The sequence below is a fragment of the Phycodurus eques genome, chromosome 11, assembly GCF_024500275.1.
Source record: "Phycodurus eques isolate BA_2022a chromosome 11, UOR_Pequ_1.1, whole genome shotgun sequence".
In the NCBI taxonomy this organism is placed as follows: Eukaryota; Metazoa; Chordata; class Actinopteri; order Syngnathiformes; family Syngnathidae; genus Phycodurus; species Phycodurus eques.
The window spans coordinates 28,232,410-28,255,871 of record NC_084535.1 but is presented as its reverse complement, the minus strand read 5'-3'; the positions used below and the strand labels follow the sequence as shown (position 1 = coordinate 28,255,871).

Sequence of the window (23,462 nt, the reverse complement as noted above, 5' to 3'; positions counted from 1 at the left end):
GCCAAGCATTTTTGGGTGCGGTGTAGTTTGTCCAAGTGTACTTGCCGTAGTGTGACGTCATTAACAGGCGCAAGTGCTAATTTGCAAGTGCTGTTGGGAAGTGCTAATGTCATGTTAATTGTATGTGCTATCACCAAATAAAAGTGAATGGGAATTAGAGCGAGAGAGAGACAGAGACTGTACAATGGAAGTGTACACAATTTCTACTCACCAAAAACAGTTTTGTTGTTTTATTTTTATGACAGGCCAATCATTTTTGGGTGCGGTGTAGTTTGTCCAAGTGTACTTGCCGTAGTGTGACGTCATTAACAGGCGCAAGTGCTAATGTAATGTGTTCATTTTTTGTGCTATCACCAAATAAAAGTGAATGGGAATTAGAGCGAGAGAGAGACAGAGACTGTACAATGGAAGTGTACACAATTTTTACTCACTAAAAACAGTTTTGTTGTGTTATTCTGTATGACAGGCCAATCATTTTTGGGTGCGGTGTAGTTTGTCAAAGTGTACTTGCCGTAGTGTGACGTCATTAACAGGCGCAAGTGCTAATTTGCAAGTGCTGTCGGGAAGTGCTAATGTAATGTGTTCATTTTTTGTGCTATCACCAAATAAAACTGAATGGGAATTAGAGCGAGAGAGAGACAGAGACTGTACAATGGAAGTGTACACAATTTTTACTCACTAAAAACAGTTTTGTTGTGTTATTCTGTATGACAGGCCAATCATTTTTGGGTGCGGTGTAGTTTGTCCAAGTGTACTTGCCGTAGTGTGACATCATTAACAGGCGCAAGTGCTAATGTAATGAGTTCATTTTTTGTGCTATCACCAAATAAAAGTGAATGGGAATTTGAGCGAGAGAGAGACCGAGACTGTACAATGGAAGTGTACACAATTTCTACTCACCAAAAACAGTTTTGTTGTGTTATTTTGTATGACAGGCCAATCATTTTTGGGTGCGGTGTAGTTTGTCCAAGTGTACTTGCCGTAGTGTGACGTCATTAACAGGCGCAAGCCCCCGAGCCCATCTGGCCATGAACACTAGATACGCAAGCACCGTGAGCAGCTTGGCTATCCGACGTTCCTACGCGGCAGCCATGTTGGGGAGGTCGACGTTTTCGTCAAAAGCAAAGCGTGGACATTGAAATGAAATTGTAACTTTCTCAGTTGTCAACCAATTTTTACGACTTTGACGTTTTTTTGTCAATGCCAAAGCGTGTGCTATTAATACAGAACAGTTTTCAAATAGAGCCCAAACATATTTTTAGCTGTGAAAGCTAATTCCCGTTTCCCTTGCTGTGCTTGTTCAACCTCGTTCTTTTGGTTTGATTGCCGTCCACACACAGCGGAACGAGCTGCCGATTTTGACCCGCCTCGCTTAGCGTCGCCGGAGGCACGCAGCTCAAAAGAGCCCTGTCCTATTTACCCATTCATATCTGTCGATCCGAGCACGTCTCCATGTTGTGCCTCTGAACGTACAACAGTCAACTTTTCTTCGGATATCCAGTGTTATTCTGCTTCATGGAAGGACACGCCGAATCCAAAATTCAACTGCTTCGTCGACATATCCATGCATTTCCGGACTTTCCCAAGAAGGGCATCTTGTTTAGGTAAGGTGAGATATTTTGTCATGTTTGATGCTTTTGTCGTGGCGTCTAATTGCAGGTGTATGCGTAAAAGTTCAAATTATAATCGATTTTCCCGTGAGGTCAAGATTTTAAATGTGACCTTTTTGGGTTTAAAAATAAGTTTCCAACTCTCATAACCTTCCCATTTTATAAAGGTTCGTATGATTGGAAAGCCCTCCCAAACACAGAAACAGACCGCATATAATAATGATGGTCAATGATTTTTTTTATTTTTATTATCAATTAATTCCGAAGTTAAAATTTGAAACTGTGGCACTCAAAGCATGCATAGGAAAAAAAAATAATAATAATTCCGAGCACTTTATTGAGATGTTAAAATCCATCCATTTTCGGAGCCGCTTCTCCTCACGCGGGTCGCGGGCGTGCTGGAGCCTGTCACAGTGGGTCCCCCCAAAAAATGTGTACGCGAATTGACCAATTTACATAAAATGTGTCAGAAGCATCGAAAAACATAGAATACGCATTATTATATGGATTAGAAAATTCATCATTTATTTTGTACTTATTTAACCAGGGAAACCTCATTGAGATTAAAAATCTCACGCATCGTAAACGTTTTGAAGGGGCCTTTGTCGACTATAAATTAGGGGGGGGGGGGAAATTAGGTCGCAACTGACCCTTGGCAATGATGTATCCGAAGAAGTGAACGGAGGAGAGATGGAATTCACACTTCTCTGGTTTCACAAAAAGGCGGTTTTCGAGGAGGCGTGGAAGGACTTGGCGGACATGCAGGTGATGTTCTTCAGGGGAGCGAGAGAAGATGAGGATATCGTCAAGATATACAAAGACGAACCGGTTGAGCATGTCACGGAGGATGTCGTTAATGAAGGTTTGGAAAACTGCGGCGCCGTTGGTTCATCCAACAGGAATGACCAGGTACTCAAAGTGTTCGAGGGGAGTGTTGAAGGCCGTCTTCCATTCGTACCCTTCTCGAATGTGGATGAGATGATCGGTGAGATGATGATGATGTTGCACAGGTCCAATTTGATGAATATTTGAGTGTCACAGAGGGGTTCGAAGGAGGCATCAATGAGTGGCAGGGGGGCTTTCCCCCCCCCCCCCCCCCCACTATGCCATGTCGCTGAGATCACGGAAGTCAATACAGGGGTGGAGAGTGGTATCTTTCTTCTCAACTAAGAAGAATCCGGCTCCAAGTGGGGAAGAGGACGGCCGGATGAGTCCGGAGGCAAGGGAGTCACAAATAGAATTTTCCATGGCCTCTTTTTCGGGATGGGAAAGATTAAAGAGATGGCTGGAAGGAAAAGAGGCTCCTGGCAAGAGGTCCATGGTGTAGTCGTGGTGGCCGGGGGGGATAGCGAGGTAATGAAATTCTTCAGGGACCCGGGAGAGATCGGTTGGAGTCGCTGGAACGGGAGGGGCTCGAGGGGAAGCTGGAGCTGACTCTGAGGTGAGCCCGGTCTTTTGGTTTGAGAGTGCAGGTGACCAGACTGTCCATAATAGATGCATAATCACTGAGAAAAGCGGCGCTGACGTTCCAGGGGTCCAAACGGGTCTTACTTAGTTGCATAGGCTCCTACCAGTCTCGTGGAGGGTCAAGGGGAGGTAGCAGGGGGTTCTGGGTGCTCCGGAGTGGCTGGGGGCGCTGTGCCAGTGGTTGGTGTTATGCTGCAGGTTCTATTTCTCCGCTCACAAACTCTTTCACGAAGCTGATTGTCCAATTTGATGGTGAAGGAAATCAATTATTTGAGAGAGGCGGGTTCTTCCCTGGCTGTGAGCTTGTTTTTGAGCTGTTCAGTTAATGCCTTAACAAAAATTCCACTTAAAGCGGCGTCGTCCTAACCACATTCACTCGTAAGTATTCTGAAATCTATGGAGTACGACGCCACAGAACTTGAACCTTGGGTGAGGTCTAGGAGGCGCCGAGTGGCTTCCCAACGCTGGACAGGGTGATCGAAAACCTTTTTTAACTCGTCTGAAAATGAATTAAATGTCGCAAGGAGAGGAGAGGAATTCTGCCAAAGCTCCGTAGCCCATTTAGCAGCTCTTCCCCGCAGGAGGTTAATGATGAATGCGACCTTTGATTTGTCTGTGAGGTAACTAAGGTGTTGAAGGTCAAAGACTAATGAGCAGTTTAATAGAAATTGGCTCCATGAACCTATGTCCCTGGAGTACGGTTCGGGAGGAGGAACGTGAGGCTCTTTGTACGGGAGGCGGGGTTGGTCGGAGGCTACAGGCTCGGGGGAATACTCATGGGAGGATTGCTGAGGTTGCTCTGGGAGGACAGGAGAGATGCTTGTTGTGGAGGGCCATTTAGTGAATCCATGATCTCGCAGAGGGCTCCGTCCTGTCTGCTTTCCTCAACGCTTCTGGAGCTGCTGGGTCCATGATGGCCAGAGTATTCTGCCACAATACTAATCGTATCAGTTTTGACTGGACCCCAAAGCAGACTGAAGCGGAGGGAGTAGATTTACAATGGTTTATTGAGGGTTGACTCAGGGTAAGGATATCCAAGGCGAGATGGCGGACCGTTGGGACAAGGTGCGTATTGGAGCAGAAACCAAGCAATGAATTCTAAGGAATTGTCTGCAGACCTCCGAGACCAGATTGTGTCAAAGCACAAATCTGGGGAATGATACAAAAGAATTTCTGCAGCATTGAAGATCCCGAAAAGCACTGTGGTCTCGATTATTTGGAAATGCAAGACGTTTGGAACCACCAGGACCATTCCTAGATCTGGCCCGTCCACCAAACTGAGTAACTGGGGAAGAAGGACCTTGGTCAGAGAGGTGAACAAGAACCCTATGGGCACTAAGGCGAAGCTCCAGTGTTCCCTTGTGGCGATAGAACCATCCAGAAGCTCAACCATTGCTAACGCACTCCACCAATCAGGCCTTTATGGTAGAGTGGCCAGACAGATGCCACTTCTCACTAAAAGACACATGGCAGCCCACTTGGAGTTTGGCACCTTAAGGATTGTCAGACCTTCAGAAACAAAATTCTCTGGTCAGATTAAACCAAAATAGAACTTTTTGTCCTGAATTGCAAGTGTCATATCTGGAGAAGAAGAGGCACTGCTCATCACCTGGCTAACGCCATCCCGACTGTGAAGCATGGTGGTGGCAGCATCATGCTGCGGGGCTGTTTTTCTGCTGCAGGAACTGGGTGACTCGTCTGCATAGAAGGTAAGATGACAGCTGCCAAATATAGAGAAGTTCTTCCAGAATTTGCTCCAGAGTGCTCTGGAACTCAGACTAGGGCGTCGATTCATCTTCAACACGACAATGACCTGAAGCACACAGCCAAGATGACAAAGGAGCGGCTTCAGAAGCAACCTCTGAATGTCCTCGAGTGGCCCAGCCAGAGCCCAGGCTCGAATCCAATCGAACATCTCTGGAAAGAGCTAAAAATGGCTGTCCACCGACGCTGCCCATCCAACCTGACTGACCTTGAGAGGATCTGCAGAGAAGAATTGGAGAAAATGCCCCAAAACGGGTGTGCCAAGCTCGTAGAGACATACCCAAGAAGACTTGAAGCTGTGATTGCTGCCAAAGGCGCTTCAACAAAATATTCAGCCAAGGGTGTGAATACTTACGTACCTATTATGTTGAAATTTTCAATACATTTGCACAACTATCTGAAAATGTTTTTACTTTGTCATTATGGGGTATTTTTTGCAGATTTTTATTTGTTTTACATTTTAAATTCTTTTATTTAAAACAAAAAGAAAAGTATACTCAAAAAATCTTTCGAATAAGTCTGTAACATAGCAAAATGTGGAAAAAGTGATGGGGTGTGAATACTTTCGGGTGGCACTGTAACCGGAGGCAATGGTTTATTCGGTTCACATTTTATACTCCCTCAGCTTGTTGGTCTACTTTCTTTGCCCCATATTTCTTTAATGCCTGGATCAGACTAGACCAAGACAATTTTGGTCTACCCCGATTGCACTACGTCAGACTACTACCATCAAATCTTGCAGTATCTTGGGTAGACGGCGGCAACACTACACGACGGGAGCTGTGTTGATGTATCACACTACACGGAAGACATCCAAAAACCCAAACATGCTAGGCTTTTCTTTTTGGCGCCATACAGTTATCGTAGGGCCAAATCGTTGGTGTTGGATTATGTCACATTACAAGAAATGTTGTCGTCGATTTTTGCCATAGTCTTTTGTCGTCGAGAGACCGCTTCCTCTTGTGGCATCACGCAGTCTCGGACCAATCCTAGCTCGGCCTCGGTGTCTGCTTACGTTCGGAAAGTCAGTCCGATGCGGTCATCGTGCCCCGAGATTGCGGCGCTCGGAGATAGAGCGCGCTCCGTTTTCTATAACGTTACTGATGAACGTGTTGGCTATTGGCAGCGATGCGTCACTATGTCCGCCGTATTGAATGCGTCGGTTCTGCTTGTATCGAACGGCACACTCCAACAACGCGCCGAGTTTCCGAACGTTCCGGGGTGCCGAGAGCGCACGCCGAGTGAACTTCCCAAGGTTGATAGTATGTGCGGCTGTTGTATCGATTCATCTATGTGTTTGTGAGAAGAACTGGTTGTGTATCTGTAATAGGATGTATCAAACAAAATGTGTATGCAGTGTTGTGTCAGCGTGCAGCCAGTCAGTTCCCTCAACCAACACTGCACACTTATTTCAATTAAATTTGGATTGATATGATTTATGGACAAAACATCTTAAACGTCCTGCACAAAGGCTCAGAATGAACTTTGCCTAGCTGTGTTAACTTTTCACAAATGTATATCCATGTGCGTAATGTTAAGTTTGTGTCTCCCGCAGAGATATATGTCCCATCCTGAAAGATCCAAGTGCCTTAACAGCAGTTATTGACCTGTTTGAAGAGCATGTGAAAAACGAAAATTGGGAGGTCGATCTGATTGTAGGTAAGGAACCTCACCTCTGAAAGAAAAGCATCATCACATTTATTGATGTGATGAAGAACGCTCGGAATAGATCTCATTTCATCCAGGTCATTGTATTCTCAGGGGATTGAATCGATAGCAGCAGGACTTTTTTCGGGTGTTTCGCCTCTCATCCCAGCAGGCTTATTTTTATTTAAAAAAAAAAAAAAAAAGCAAACATTTTATTAACCCTTTATTTAACAAGGTGGTCGTACTGAGAAAAGAGAGATCTTTTGGAAGTGAAACCTGGCCAAGATGACATTTCTGACAATAAAGACATTAAATGAACATAAAACATTACAAAAAGGTAAATAAAATAACATGACAATGTACAGCAACACATTCCAAGGGAATCAATTGAAATGAGCTAATGAGGGTTTTATGAACAGGTTTTTGTAAGTTTCATGACTTTTTGAAAGCTATTCGTGCAAAGTAGAGAAGAGCCGTGAGAGCCTTCTTGCCCCCAAGTTTAGTCTTGAAACTCGGAACTAGGAGCGGGAGAAAAAAAATGGACTTCCTTGGATCAGTCGACTTCCAAAATAGTTCGACACACATTTCTCCGGCGGCGCCATACGCGCATCTTCCATACAGCCATATCCACATATCCCTCCATTCTACTGTGTTTGATCAAGCGCTCGTCTCAGGAAAGTCGGTACTGCAGGCACGAACATGAATTCAGTAAGGCAGTCACCCAATGGCGATAAAGTTCCCTCCAAAGGTAATGGAACGGCAAGGTCAATTCCTTTGTTTTTGTTGTATATTGAAGACACTCGGGTTTCAGATCAAAAGATGAATGACACAAAGGTTCAGAATTCCAGCTTTCATTTCATGTTATTTACATCTAGACGTGGAAAAAAACTTTTTGTTTGAAGCCAGCCACTTTTCAAGTGAGCAAAAAGTGACTGGCGGGCGTTTCTGGTTGCTACGTTCTCACCGGATGTGGAAGATCGCTTCGCCTCGCGTCCCTCGCTTGAGTTTGTTCGCGGGAGTCAAAAATACACATTGAACGCGCATTTGCTTCGCGAGCGGCGTAAATGCGGAAGAGCAGGAGGCGAAGACGGCATTTCCCCTGCCATACGCGAGCAGCAATAGACGACGATTTGACCTGTATTGTGGCTCTGCGCTCGTGGAAGCCGAAACCTCTTCGGAATGCCCAACGCTGGTGTGCTCGGGTCCACAACACCATCCGGAGGTGCACGCAGCTTGGTGAATTTCACCGCCTTCTCCAGGAGCTGCTTCTGCATGCCGACAGCTTCCAGTGCTACATGAGGCCATGTGTCTAGTTTGAAGACCTGTTGGCTCCAATCGGTCCAAGGATTTCCCTACAAACTACTTCAGGCGTTCCGTCTCAGCTATCAGCTATACCTGTCCGTTTGTCTCTGGTGAGTGGCAATTTCGTGTCGTTATTATTTGGTGTGTCACACGAAATTAAGATTCACTCCAAGTCTCACCTTTTCCTGTTTTAGGTCAATTGGGATTTACAAAACTATTTCCATGTATTTATTTGTATTATTATTGTTTTTCTAGATCAATATATAAAATAGACAATGCAGTCATAGTCCCGGGAGGCGCCAAGGTTTTCAGCCGTGACTGTATGTGATTAGCATAATTATGTTTTATGTATCGAGACTACTAAAGTATCTTTATTTCAGCTGTGGTCAATTTCAAGGTTTTATGTTCTGCAGATACTCATTCAGGACCAGGGCAAACATTTTCCATCTTGGGGGCTCCACGATATTATAGGTTTGAGGAGCGGTGGAATTTTTCTTTCTGCTATGAAGCACAGGGTGGGAAGCCCCTGCCAACTCCGGATACCAGTTCTACAATTGTTCTTCAAAATTCCTGCAATATTACTTTATCAGCACCAAAATTATTGCACCTATTTGTACACACATCACCACCAATTCATTTGCATATCATAATAAACATTGTCTGCTCATATACAGTATTTGATCCACGCTACATTGTACTTAATTGATTGTAGTCTATTGTGAGGCAATAAAGCATCACTTTTGAAATGGCTACGCTGTAAAATGTATGGACTGGATTTAGCAGGTTACCAAACAAAACAGTTGCTTGAAGAGTGTGTTTTAAAATGAATTGAAACAAAAACAGGAATTTTGTCCTTAATATGCAAACAAAAAAACACAACGGAGTATGACAGGAACAATGGTGAAAGGATATTGATAACTTTGCATTTCTCACAGCTCTGGCTGACTATATGAACAAAATAATGTATCTATTCTTATATGACCAAAAAAACCAATAGATTCACTAGGTAGAACTCACTACCAGGTGATGTTCGGTTGACAGCTCCCCCCCTTCTTTTCACCCGAGTGTCCAAGACACGCGGCAGCAAGTCAGGCGACATGACCAACAAAGTCGCTCATCGAACTGCGGCCTAGGGTTTCCTGGTGCCATGTGCATATGTGGACACCCTGATGCCTGAACATGGTGTTCCTTGTAGACAGTCTATGACGAGCACAGATGCCTTTCCATGCCTTTTTGCGGCTCGCGTTTTTCATGTGTTTCATACCTTTTCCCTCTGTCATTTCACATTTTTACACACAACTTAATTTCTGAGTTTATTTATTTGACTTTCTTTGTATGTATGGATTAGGGTTGTTCCCAACATCTTTTTTTTTTTTTTTTTTTTCCCCAGATCAATAGCACCTTTAGGATCCTATATAGTGGTGTATAGTGTGTTTGTGTCTCTGTGCATGATTACATTTGTGTTTGACTGGCAGGTTTAGATGCTCGTGGGTTCCTGTTTGGGCCGCTTCTTGCCCAGCGTCTGGGAGTTGGTTTTGTCATGGTCAGGAAGAAAGGAAAACTGCCAGGAGCCACTGTGTGTGTGGCATACGATTTGGAATATGGGAAGGTACTGAACACACACACACACACACACATTGATCAGTATTCTATCGTGATTTTCCCAACAGACCCCACCGTTAAAAGTGCTTTAGCTCAATATCTTCCAGAACTGAGACTTTAAACCCCTAAATGCTGCTTTCAGTTTCTGTAATAACCTAATTGTTCATTTTCATTGTCTGTGGACTTTAAAGGTCAGAGGACAAAGATGTTATGGGGTCATTTAAAATTTAGATTTCCGTGGTTTGTATGTTATGTAATACATGCACGTCACTTCCAGCAAGTTGTCCACTATAGTTTAGTTAAAAATGAGGTTTTTATTACGCGTATTGAGCACTCACCGAACATACAGCTCAAGTCACCGGGGTGTGGTTACGCTACCCACCGCAAGGGCTACCGGAAGTGACGTTGCAATTGCCAAAGACGGCGTGCTACACTCTATACGCAATGGCGAGCAACGTGTTGGAATATGAGGAGGAAGAGGATTTAGACATACAGGAACATCCAACTGAACTTGGCATCGTCAAACCGTACACGTTTGAGCCGATCGGGAGGTCGGAACCTGAAAGTGACGACGACGAGCAAGCCAAGTAGCAGCTGTGCAACGGAAAAAGAGAGTGGCCACTGGGCCCTGCAGAACGGATTGGAAATACAGAGTGGTTTGTTTGTGCATCCCATAAATCCTTTACTTTACTTGCTCCAGCATCATCACTTATCGATAGAGACTTCGAGTCATGAATAAAATATAACAGGCATGCACATGGGGTCAGACCATTGAGGAAAAAACAGCATGTCTTTTTATGCAGTCATGGCTGGAAATAAGGGGTGCCATTAGTTTTTAGCATGACTATACGTATTATATAGTCACATATATACGCGTGTGTGTGTGTATATACGGCTTTATGGCAGAGTGGCCCAACGGAAGCCTCTCCTCAGTGCAAGACACATGAAAGCCTGCATGGAGTTTTCTTTAAAAAAAAAAACACCTGAAGATACTCCAAGATGGTGAGAAATAAGATTGTCTGGTCTGAAGAGACCAAGATATAACTTTTTGGCCTTAATTTTAAGCGGTATGTGTGGAGAAAACCAGGCACTGCTCCTCACCTGTCCAATACAGTCCCAACAGTGAAGCATGGTGGCGGCAGCATCATGCTGTGGGGGTGTTTTTCAGCTGCAGGGACAGGACGACCGGTTGCAATCGAAGGAAAGGTGAATGTGGACAAGTACAGGGATGTCATGCACCTTCTCCAGAGTGCTGAGAACCTCAGACTGGACCGAAGGTTCACCTTCAAAAAAGACAAGGACCCTAAGCACACAGCTAAAATACCGAAGTGGTTGCAGAACTCCGTGACTGTTTTTGAATGGTCCAGCCAGAGCCCTGACTTAAACCCAATTGAGCATCTCTGGAAAGACCTGAAAATGGCTACCCACCAATGTTCACCATCCAACCTGACAGAACTGGAGAGGATCTGCAAGGAGGAATGGCAGAGGATCCCCAAATCCAGGTGTGAAAAACTTGTTGCATCGTTCCCAAAAAGGACTCATGGCTGTATTAGCTCAAAAGGGTGCTTCTGATAAATAATGAGCACAGCGTCTAAATACGTATGGCTGTGTGTTTTTCAGTTTTTCTTTTTTAATAAATCTGCAAAATTTTCAACAATTCAGTTTTTTTTTTTCTTGTCAATATGGGGTGCTGTGTGTACGTTAATGAGGAAATAAATTGTACGTGAATGATTTTAGCAAATGGCTGCAATATAACAGAGTCAAAAATGTAAGGGGGTCTGAATACCCACCTTCCGTACCCAACTGTGTGTGTGTGTGTGTGTGTGTGTGTGTGTGTGTGTGTGTATATGTATATATATATATATATATATATATATAGATATAGATATAACTATAGATATATATAGATATAGTGCAGGAATCGAGCTAATTCTTTGAAAATGACTTAAGAATTAGCTAATTTCTTTATAACATTATTTTTCAACATTATCCTAACATTTTGACTAAATAAAAATAAAGTTAAAAGAACGTCAGTTTTCATTCCACTGCTTTTACAGATGTTTTAGATATTTTCCATGGTATCATTTCAGTACCGGTATAAAGGTAGTTTATGCAAGTATAGTATCAAAGTCCGAATTTGGGTATCATTACACCATTACCTTGCAAAGTAAGAATTATGGTTTAATTGGATAAAATAGAAACCCATTTCAACAGCTCAGAAAAAAAAGTGTCAAAGTTCAGTGCAATGTTTAGCGGACATGCCACGCAAAACATGCCACGCGGCACCCCAACCTCGCACGACCGACGCTCCTCGCCGAGGTAGACGTTAACTCCAGAGTCACGCGCAGACTCTAAACGGATTAACACAATAAACGATCTTTAACAGGACACAGACATTTGCTTTGCCTTTTCCGACGCTAAGTGAATCACGTCTGCCTGGTACTTCAAAGCGGAGACACAAGGATGCTGAGTTAATTAACTCCCCACCAGTCGAAGGATTGGACCCACAGAGACGCCTGCACCCTGCTGAGACCTGCTACTTGGGAGTTGGAACAGGCAACAGCGACACTTACGGGCGACGGAACGACACTACAGACATGAGCTCATAAGACAGTCTTTGACTCGACGGGGAGTCAATATTTGAAGAACTTTACATGAACACCACTAGTGACTATTGCTGCAAACTTGAATGTCTACCGTCAAATCTGTTGTTAACTGAACCAGATGAAATTCGCACCCCACGCCACAAATGTCACATGAAAATAGTAATGTTCTCCACACCACATAACATTCATTACAGGTATGAAAGAGGATGAGCGTGGAACAATGCATGGGTGGGAAAATGGGCTTGTTATCTTAAATCCAATAATTAATATTTTATTCCACTGGTTTTAAACCCCTGGAGGTGGGGCTCGAAGGCGAGCGCCCGGTGGCCGGGCCTGCACCCATGGGGCCCGGCTGGGCACAGCCCGAAAGGGTAACGTGGGTCCCCCTTCCCATGGGCTCACCACCTGTGGGAGGGGCCATAGGGGTCGGGTGCAATGCGAGCTGGGCGGCAGCCGAAGGCGGGGACCTTGGCGATCCGATCCCCGGCTACAGAAGCTGACTCTAGGGACGTGGAATGTCACCTCTCTGGCAGGGAAAGAGCCCGAGCTGGTGTGTAAGGTCGAGAAGTTCCGACTAGATATAGTCGGACTCGCCTCCACGCACAGCTTGGGCTCTGGTACCAGTCCTCTCGAGAGGGGTTGGACTCTCTTCCACTCTGGAGTTGCCCACAGTGAGAGGCGCCGAGCAGGTGTGGGTATACTTATTGCTTCCCGGCTCGGCGCCTGTACGTTGGGGTTCACCCCGGTGGACGAGAGGGTAGCCTCCCTCCGCCTTCGGGTGGGGGGACGGGTCCTGACTCTTGTTTGTGCCTATGCACCAAACACCAGTTCAGAGTACCCACCCTTTTTGGAGTCCTTGGAGGGGGTGCTGGAGAGCGCTCCCGCTGGGGACTCCATCATTCTGCTGGGGGACTTCAGTGCTCACGTGGGCAATGACAGTGAGACCTGGAAGGGCATGATTGGGAGGAACCAGAGCGGTGTTCTGTTATTGGACTTATGTGCTCGTCACGGATTGTCCAAAACGAACACCATGTTCAAGCATAAGGGTGTCCACACGTGCACCTGGCACCAGGACACCGTAGGTCGCAGTTCGATGATCAACTTTGTGGTCGTGTCATCATGTTGCTCATGTTCCGGGGGAGGCGAGGGACATAGAGTCCGAGTGGACCATGTTCCGCGCCTCCATTGCTGAGGCGGCCGACCGGAGTTGTGGCCGTAAGGTGGTTGGTGCCTGTCGTGGCGGCAATCCCCGAACCCGTTGGTGGACACCAATGGTGAGGGATGCCGTCAAGCTGAAGGAGTCCTATCGGGCCTTTTTGGCCTGTGGGACTCCTGAGGCAGCTGATGGGTACCGGCTGGCCAAGCGAAATGCAGCTTTGGTGGTCGCTGAAGCAAAAACTCGGGCATGGGAGGAGTTCGGTGAGGCCATGGGGAAAGACTTCCGGACGGCTTCGAGGAAATTCTGGTCCACCATCCGACGTCTCAGGAGGGGAAAGCAGTGCACCATCAACACTGTGTATAGTGGGGATGGGGCACTGCTGACCTCGACTCGGGACGTTGTGAGCCGGTGGGGAGAATACTTCGAAGACCTCCTCAATTCCACTGACACGCCTTCCCATGAGGGAGAAGAGTCTGGGTTCTCTGAGGTGGGCTCTCCTATCTCTGGGGTTGAGGTCACCAAGGTGGTTAAAAAGCTCCTCGGTGGCAGGGCCCCGGGGATGGATGAGATTCACCCGGAGTTCCTCAAGGCTCTGGATGTTGTAGGGCTGTCCTGGTTGACACGCCTCTGCAACATCGCGTGGACATCGGGGACAGTGCCTATGGATTGGCAGACCGGGGTGGTGGTCCCCCTTTTTAAGAAGGGGGACCAGAGGGTGTGTTCCAACTACAGGGGGATCACACTCCTCAGCCTCCCTGGTAAGGTCTATTCAGGGGTGCTGGAGAGGAGGGTCCGTCGGGAAGTTGAATCCCAGATTCAGGAGGAGCAGTGTGGTTTTCGTCCTGGCCGTGGAACAGTGGACCAGTTCTACACCCTTGGCAGGGTCCTCGAGGGTGCATGGGAGTTCGCCCAACCAGTCTACATGTGTTTTGTGGACTTGGAGAAGGCGTTCGACCGTGTCCCTCGGGTGGTCCTGTGGAGGGTGCTTCGGGAGTATGGGGTACCGAACCCCCTGATACGGGCTGTTCTGTCCCTGTACGACCGGAGTCAGAGTTTGGTCCGCATATCCGGCAGTAAGTCGGACTCGTTTCCGGTGAGGTTTGGGCTCCGCCAAGGCTGCCCTTTGGCACCGATTCTGTTCATAACTTTTATGGACAGAATTTCTAGGCGCAGCCGAGGCGTAGAGGGGGTCCGGTTTGGTGGCCTCAGTATTGCATCTCTGATTTTTGCAGATGATGTGGTTCTGTTGGCTTCATCAAGCCGTGACCTCCAACTCTCACTGGAGCAGTTCGCAGCCGAGTGTGAAGCGGCCGGGATGAGAATCAGCACCTCCAAATCTGAAACCGTGGTCCTCAGTCGGAAAAGGGTGGCGTGCCCTCTCCAGGTCGGGGATTAGATCCTGCCCCAAGTGGAGGAGTTCAAGTATCTTGGGGTCTTGTTCACAAGTGAGGGAAGAATGGAGCGGGAGATCGACAGGCGGATTGGTGCAGCGTCTGCAGTGATGCGGACTTTGTATCGATCCGTTGTGGCAAAGAAGGAGCTAAGTTGAAAGGCGAAGCTCTCAATTTACCGGTCGATCTACGTTCCTACCCTCACTTATGGTCACGAGCTGTGGGTCGTGACCGAAACAACGAGATCCCGGATACAAGCGGCCGAAATGAGTTTCCTCCGCAGGGTGTCCGGGCTCTCCCTTAGAGAGAGGGCGAGAAGCTCGGTTATCCGGGAGGATCTCAGAGTAGAGCCGTTACTCCTGCACATCGAGAGGAGCCAGATGAGGTGGCTGGGGCATCTGATTCGGATGCCTCCCGGACGTGAGGTGTTCTGGGCACGTCCCACCGGGAGGAGACCTCGGGGACGACTCAGGACACGCTGGAGAAACTACGTCTCTCGGCTGGCCTGGGAACGCCTCGGGATCCCCCCGGAAGAGCTGGATGAAGTGGCTGGGGAAAGGGAAGTCTGGGCGTCCCTGCTAAAGCTACTGCCCCCGCGACCCGACCTCGGATAAGCGGTAGAAGATGGATGGATGGATGGTTTTAAACCACAAAATAATCCTAGAATGGAAAAATAATGCCAAAAGGCAGTCCAGCCCCGCGGTGTTCGCGAAGGTGAATGTTTTTGGAGTCTTGGTGGGGAAGACTTCCTTTGGTCACCCCGACCAACTCGCCGAGAACCGCGCCAGGCAGGACGCCCACCTCACCCGAGGTGGCAAGGACTCATCGGACGATCCTCTGCTGCAGCTTCCCGCAAGCGCTCCGAGCCACCCTGCTTGGAGGCCCGAACTCAGTCTGAGGGAACGGAGACGGATGCAAAGCGCCCGCTCCGAACGTCACCAGAGAGACGTCCTGCCTGAGAACTCGTTGGCCTCCTGCTCTTCCTCCGTTTTTCCTCCCTCCCTTCCGTCAAATCCATCTCTTCCCGGTGCGGAGCGGGCCGGCCGTACGCTCGGGAGCCTCACTCGCCTGCCTCAAACGTGTTCCGGACACGTAAATCCAACATTGCGGTCTACTAAAAGTACAGATTAGTGCATATTTGGGTTTATATTAACGAGACCAGGAGTCCTCAGCTATATGCATTCACTACACGCCCATTCTGCTCATCTCACGTCACAAATCCCTTCCTTCGCCAACTCATTTTTATTATTAAATCTTCTATCAAATTCACCACTTGCATTGATTGTGTGTGCTTGGGTTCGGAACGAAACGTCTAGAAAGTCTAGAACTGAAAGTATGAAGTATTCCCATAAGAGACTGATTAAAAAAAGGTTTGTCGTCATTTCGCCTCAAGTTAAACTTGAGGTTATACCTATCAAATATATTTATAACGCTGTAATTTTAAATTACGATAACACGGAAGTGACGCAGGCGCCGCTTCCAACTCCTCGTTTTCTTCTAAATTACGCACAATTCTTACGTCACCGGTATACCATTTGTTGTACTGTTCTAGGCAGAAGCAGAAATCCAAGAGGATGCAGTGACACCAGGACAGAAAGTAGTGCTTCTTGATGACCTTCTTGCAACTGGAGGTGAGATGTTTCATTTGTCGTGAAAGCTAGTTTGGCAAATGTTTAATGCAGGCATTGTGAATGTGCGCAGCAAAACCTGGATTACTCGCAAATTGTTTCTGGGCGATTTCACACTTGCATCCCTTTGGATTCCGGCTCCAACACATCGCTCGCAAGCTCGCGGTAGCTTGCCAAGCCTCTTTCCAGTCACTCGCCAAGGAGTCAAAAATACAATCGCTCACATTCGTCCCTTTGTACAAACAATAAAAATTCCTATCCAATCGAAGTCACAGGTGTCCTGCCCCCTTCAAGATTCAATTATTTTTAACTCATGGTCAATCAAACATTTGTGCTGTGGTGCTGTCTGTCATTGGCACGGGGCAGAAGGAATGACCAGGCCAAACCACTCTCTGACTCTGCTGACCAGGTGCTGGTATATGTGCAAAAAATTCGAAATTCGCCGTTTTTGCTCAACAAATGTTATTTGGTGTCTCGTATTCACAATGTTTGGCCTATGTTCTCCAGGTACTCTGTTTGCAGCATGCGAACTACTGAAGAAACAAGATGCGGAAATTCAAGGCTGCATGGTGGTTATTGAACTGACAGAACTGAAAGGTATTGACAGACTGAAACCACACAACGTATTCTCTCTGGTTCAGTACTGACGACGATCGCATTCTTCCTGTCATAAATTACACAGCTGTCAGGTTTTTTGAACACATTTTACCGCACCAAAGAAAAATGGACCCTCTTCAACCTGTACTGTCATCTACTGTATAATTTAAGAATGAATTCTAAAGTGTTTTTCAATTCTTTGTTAATGATTGTAATGTGTTGTTGTCTTAATTAGCTATGGAAAAAAAACTTTTTGCTATGCACATTAGGGAACACGGTGAAATTAAAGAGGAAAACAATGTTTTCACAATTGCCATTGAGAATTTTAGTGTGTCACTAAAATGGTTAACTTAAAATACAGCCTCAAAAGGTTGCAAATGTGTCGTAGTCGGTGCATCGAAAGATTCCTTCAAGTGTATGTTACTGTATTTCCTTGTCAGAAGAGTTCCTCTGAGGGGTTTGACAGAAAAACGGAGACAAATGTGTCAGAAACAAATACTAAGAAAAAGTGAAAAAAATATCCAAAAAAACAGCGCCCTCAACAAAATTACTCAGAAAAACGAGCTTTTTAAAAAAAAATCCAAGTGAATGCAATACGCTTCCGTAAATTCCGTATTTTTTCCCCCGTTTTTCTGAGCAATTCCCCCACGTTTTTCTGACACATTTTTTTCTAATTTTTGACTAATAACAACACCATCTATGTGACTCAAAGACAGGAGTATCTCCCAGTGTCTGAAACCCATATCAAAATAAAACTTGATCCAACTAAATAAGCCGGTCATGTTGCTTACGACGGAGTCCGCAAAGAGTCACTTGCAGTTCTCAGGTTCTCGCGTGAGTTCGATGTGTCCCGATAACTGAGGGCAGTTGGTGTTCGAGAGGATGATGCACTGCGGCGACCCCTAACGGGACAAGTTGAAAGGAAGAGAAGAAGAAATGTGGCTAAACCTAACTTCCCATTTCTGCCGCAACGATAGGGTGACTTTCACGAAAAATGAAACTGCAAAAAATCAAAAAGGTGAAGGACATTTTATTGGCTAACTTCACTAACAAGTATATTCATGTTGACCAACAGCATAACATTGCCAATATTTCTGCAGTTGTGATTGAATTAACCCTTCACAAGACTTCAACTATTTTGTATTCAAAATTGGAAGATTTCCAAGACTGAAAATTAGGGAGATCCTGAACTGCAGTGTCCAGTATAGAAATACAGTAATAAGCAACTGTAAGATATTTTCTTGTTCTATTACTGAAATAGGTTATAATGTGACATTAGGGTTGGGCGATCTGACAATAAAAAAGATCATGATTCATATTTTTTCCATATCATCCGATCTCGATTATCATCACGATTGTTTTATAGTGCAACCTCAATTTAACGGAGCCCAATTTAACAGACTTTGGATTTAAGGGACATAGAATAGTGTCCAGTTGGAATTTTAAATCACCTCTCCCATGCTCAATTTGGATACATTTGGGGCAGACGTGGACCAATGGTTAAGATCATCGCCTGCCACCGTGTGGGATTTAGGTTCAAGACCCCGACTGGACCATCCATCAACATCCCCCGGACTCACGGCTGCGGTGTCCTTGAGCAAGACACTGATACCCCCAAATGCTCCCCGGGCGCTTCAGCTGCCCCCTGCTCCAGTGTGTTCCACTAACGTGTGTATGTGCTCACTGTGATGGGTAAAATGCGGAAAACAAATTTCGTGTACATTCATGCATGTTCATGACAATAAAAGGTGATTCTTCTTCGAAACTTTTAATCTTTTCAAACATTGGAAAGGTTTTTTTGTACTGTGCTGGATGTTTATAGGCCACAAAAATAGTGTGAAGCAATTTTATACAGTACTGGTGTCTTAGGCAATGAAAAAAAGTGCTTAAATTTTAGTGGACATTCAGATATAACGGACGGCCCTTTTGTCCGTTAAATTGAGGTTCCATTGTGTATTATCTTTGAACTTTTAAAAAAAGCCAGTTTTAAAGCATTTGTACTGAAAACTAGAGTCTAGAGAGTGGTTCAACATTTTATTAATGCATTTTGTTAACGATACTCCTAGTCAATATTTAAAACGGTAACTCCAACATCTGAGCAAACTCAGCAAATTAGCCAAATAAAGTCAAATATAGAAAACTATAAAAACAATATTCACTTAACAGTGCAATGAATGCAGAAAAAAATATAACACAACAGCGCACTAGTTTGAAGTCCAGAGTATTTTGGAGGTTCAAGAGATGAACTAAAACTAATGAATCATGAAGACACCTTGGATTCTAAACCTTATCATTCTCCTGTTCCCTGTTAACCATATTGCTACTTTCAAATGTGCATTATCTTTAATAAATAAAAATACAGATGAACTAGTTTTGCCATTTTACAAACGACCTGAATAATGATGACACGATTGATGGTTGCTGTGTCTGGTGGCCTCACCCACTAGCAGTGGCTAACTGCCAACGCTAAGTGTTCTGTGCTGTGAGTGGGAAGCTGTGCTCACTGCACTCACATTTTAATGCTTTCCACATAGCGCTTGGGTGGTACGTCTTCAAATGAATAAACACAACGTTGCCCGTTTTTGAGGGTGCCGACATAACCTGCACAACGGCCAGTTAAAGGTACAGGATCTTGTAAATGCAAGCAACATTTGAATGTAGCTTCACTTCACGACTCCCACCCCCTCCGGTGAGTCTCAGGCCGCAGCCTGATCAAACAGCTGTTTGGAACATCCCACAGGTGGACAGGCTCATTGGGAACAGGTGGGTGCCGTGATTGGGTAGAAAAGGAGCTTGCCTGAATTGCTCAGTCATTCACAAGCAAAGATGGGGCGAGGTTCACCTCCCTGTGAACAAGTGCGTGAGAAAATAGTCCCAACAGTTTAAGGACAATGTTCCTCAACGTACAATTGCGAGGAATTGAGGGATTTCATCATCTACGGTCCATAATATCATCAAAAGGTTCAGAGAATCTGGAGAAATCGCTGCATGTGCGAGGCCGAAAACCAACATTGGATGCCTGTGAGAAAAGACACATTTTAACTGTCGTCTGAAAATTTTTTATTTCAAACCTCAAACCGTCAGACAGAAAATCTAACAACGGTACATATGTTCCGTTTGGGCATGACAAATTATTGCAGGTCCTGGCTCAGTAATTATGCATAACAGACTGTGTCATTGGCATCCCTTGGACAAAAATGCTGAGGCAGATTTGATCATACGCAAGAAAGTCCTTCGATTGCCAATCTACTCAAAACCCTTCACTCGTTATTTACATGACCTCGTGTTGACACAGACAGGTTTTTGGGAGAAAGGAAAAGTACCGAGCTGGAGATTTTATTCCACCCAACTTTTTGTAATATGGTCGAGAGCATTTGTTATGTGCAGTATTTACATTCAGTCATGTTTTGATTATCAGTCTCAAAGATAATGATAATATACAAATAATGATGTTAGTATAAAGTTGATAATGGATATTAGGTTGGACCATATTGACGCTCTACTGATAATGTATCTAATGAAATAACGATCGATGCACGAACAAAATACTATCTAGATATGGTAGACATGTTATCACACAGCCGTAAGTATCCAGACCCTTTGCTGTGACACTCATATACAGCTCACAGTGCACGTCAGAGCAAATGAGAATCATGAGGTCAAAGGAACTGCCTGAAGAGCTCAGAGACAGAATTGTAGCAAGGCACAGATCTGGCCATGGTTACAAAAAAATTTCTGCTGCACTTAAGGTTCCTAAGCGCACAGTGGCCTCCATAATCCTGAAATGGAAGACGTTTGGGACGACCAGAACCCTTCCAAGAGCTGGCCGTCCGGTCGAACTGAGCAATCGGGGGAGAAGAGCCTTGGTGAGAGAGGTCAAGAAGAACTCAAAGATCACTGTGGCTGAGCTCCAGAGATGCAGTCGGGAGATGGGAGAAAGTTCTAGAAAGTCAACCATCACTGCAGCCCTCCACCAGTCGGGGCTTTATGGCAGAGTGGCCCGACGGAAGCCTCTCCTCAGTCCAAAACACATGAAAGCCCGCATGGAGTTTGCTAAAAAAACACCTGAAGGACTCCAAGATGGTGAGAAATAAGATCCTCTGGTCTAATGAGACCAAGATAGAAATTGTTGGCCTTAATTAAAGTGTAATGTGTGGAGAAAACCAGGCACTGCTCATCATCACCTGTCCAATACAGTGAAGCATGGTGGTGGTAGCATCATGCTGTGGGGGTGTTTTTCAGCTGCAAGGACAGGGAGACTGGTTGTAATCAAAAAGATTAATGCGGCCAAGTACAGAGATATCCTGGACAAAAACCTTCTCCAGAGTGCTCAGAACCTCAGACTGGGCCGAAGGTTCACCTTCAAAAAAGACAATGACCCTCAGCACACAGCCAAAATAACGAAGGAGTGGCTTCAGAACAACACCAGAGCCCTGATTTAAACCCAATTGAGCATCTCTGGAAAGACCTGAAAATGGCTGCCCACCAACATTCACAATCCAACCTGACAGAACTGGAGAGGATCTGCAAGGAGGAATGGCAGATGATCACCAAATCCAGGTGTGAAAAACCTGTTGCATCAAAGACTCACGGCTGTATGAGCTCAAAAGGGTGCTTCTTCTCAAAACTAAGCAAAGGGTCTGAATACTTATGACTGTGTGATATTTCAGTTTTTCTTTTTTAATAAATCTGCAAAAATGTCAACAATTACGTTTTTTTCTGTCAATACGGGGTGCTGTGTGTACATTAATGTGGCTGGGGCCTTTCCAAGTCCTCCTTGTGACCCACACTGCAGTGGAAATTGCCAAAAGAGCTATGTGGGTTCACGCGTCACATTGCAAGAAGGTCAAGGTCCAAGCGCCTCCTATGGTCCCGACTCCTCCACTTCCTTCACCTTCTACGACGGATGACCGTAAAGGTCACGCACTTGCGTAACTCGAAGAACAGAAGAAAGACAATGACTAAAACCCTTCCTTGGTGGTTCAGCGTCAACTCTAATAATTCTTGTGATAAAAACGTGTGTTGCATTGTGTATTGAGGCTCCCACTTGGACAGTTGACGCAATTTTGTACCTTACCAGACGCGACCACTATGACAAATTTCCTTGGTTACATAACAGTGCCACTACGCCTGCTAATTGCACCTCCTACAGCATGCATGTTTGGTTTCTGTATGCCCTTCTAGTGGCATGCTCTCCAAATCGTTCTAACTGCTATGTTTGTTCTTTCATGCAGCATGCTGCAGCAAACCCAGATGTTATGCATCATCACTCCCCCTATTGCTTTGACAGACCACTCAATACATTATCTCTGCCACAGCCCGTTCCCGTCGTCGCAGACGGGCCCAATTTAACGAACACGATCCAGTTTGGGGCACAGATCACACCGATCCCCACCGATCACAAGGTTTGGAGAACAGGTGCCAGGTATTATACTCACTATTTCCTCAAATTGGAGTGGGCAAAATCATGTTATAATATGAAACTGTAAGTTATCTCAGTACACACACACACATCCATACAGTGGAACTTCGATTTAACGGACCCTGATTTAACAGAAAGAAAATAGTGTCCCGTTGTAACTCAAAATCACCATTTTCATGCACTTATGGGGTAGGTTTGGATAAACTTTACAACCTTTCTTTGACTGTACTGGGTGTGTTTAGCCCAAGAAAAAAAAAGACACCAGACACAGACACCACATGATGAATGTTGTTTTCCCACACGTGATTGTGTCAAATGCTATTTTAACACAAACACATTATTGCCAATAACATTTGTTTGCAGCTATCATTTATTACTTTGCGAGGTTTTCAAAAATATCTGTCCTTTCTGCCCCACCCTGGATAACATTTCCCCAACTCTGCACTACAAAATGTTATTTGTGGTCTGGAGTACAAAGCTCGTGGTTTGTTTTGTTTGTGTGCTTAGCAGCACAATTCACATCACCTGTTGAATTATTATCACCTAATTGAGTACCAAATACCTGAATTCATAAATTCACTTCGAACCAATTCAACAAGCTGCAAATGCAGCACCAAAATTAGCTTTATCATAATGAAAAATAAGATGGCTGTTTTCATTTGGATCACTTTGGACCTTTTATGGAACATTCACTCATTTGGGTTGACATATGGAAAGATTTTGTCGAAATTGTGCACATTTGTCACGAGGTCAACGTGATGATATAAGGTTTTTGCACATGCTGTACACATACGATGGCTTTAGTCTTGTTTGTGCCGAGAAGCTTTGAGATCGGTTGCAAAGTAATGAAAGATGTGTGAGCTTGTGTGTCAGAGGTAGTCATTTTTCGTTTTTACAAGCACACAAGTAAGCGGCTGGAAAACTGTAATTGGGAATATAAAGAGAGTCTGTAGATATACATAGAAGTTCCTCTTTGTGGCAAACCGGATAAAGAAAATGACCCAAGGGACACCAGTCGACTCAAGACATCCTTACAATATTGAGTTGATACAGTATAGTGAATATTAATACAGCATAGCGAATGCAATGCTTTCCATTCACAGAAGTGGGCGGCTGTGCCAGAGGTGTCAAATTCAGGGTTAGAGCACGGAGAACGAAGAGGAGTTTCCATCTGTCTGGCAAGTACATTTTGAGGAGGTTTATTTATTTGCATTCTGTCTCCTAAGTCAGGTTGATTACAATCATTTGTAGACAAGCGGAGAGCTAC

The 23,462-nt window shown here is 45.2% G+C and overlaps 1 protein-coding gene across 1 annotated transcript; it reads left to right on the top strand.

The window, feature by feature from the left end:
- Positions 1-1,042: 1,042 nt before the first annotated feature.
- aprt (adenine phosphoribosyltransferase) lies at positions 1,043-18,531 on the top strand. Its single transcript, XM_061690759.1, has 6 exons — positions 1,043-1,604; positions 6,397-6,500; positions 9,266-9,399; positions 16,101-16,179; positions 16,684-16,773; positions 18,260-18,531. Exons 1-6 carry the CDS (start codon positions 1,516-1,518, stop codon positions 18,460-18,462), a joined length of 699 nt encoding a protein of 232 aa, XP_061546743.1. The 5' UTR covers positions 1,043-1,515; the 3' UTR covers positions 18,463-18,531.
- Positions 18,532-23,462: the final 4,931 nt, after the last annotated feature.

Excerpts from the sequence above, each read along its gene's own strand:
- aprt (XM_061690759.1), top strand. The coding sequence starts at position 1,516 with ATGGAAGGACACGCCGAATCCAAAATTCAACTGCTTCGTCGACATATC. Across the intron at positions 1,605-6,396 it reads AAGAAGGGCATCTTGTTTAG|AGATATATGTCCCATCCTGA; the intron begins GTAAGGTGAGAT and ends TGTCTCCCGCAG. Across the intron at positions 16,774-18,259 it reads TGAACTGACAGAACTGAAAG|ACGTGGACCAATGGTTAAGA; the intron begins GTATTGACAGAC and ends CATTTGGGGCAG.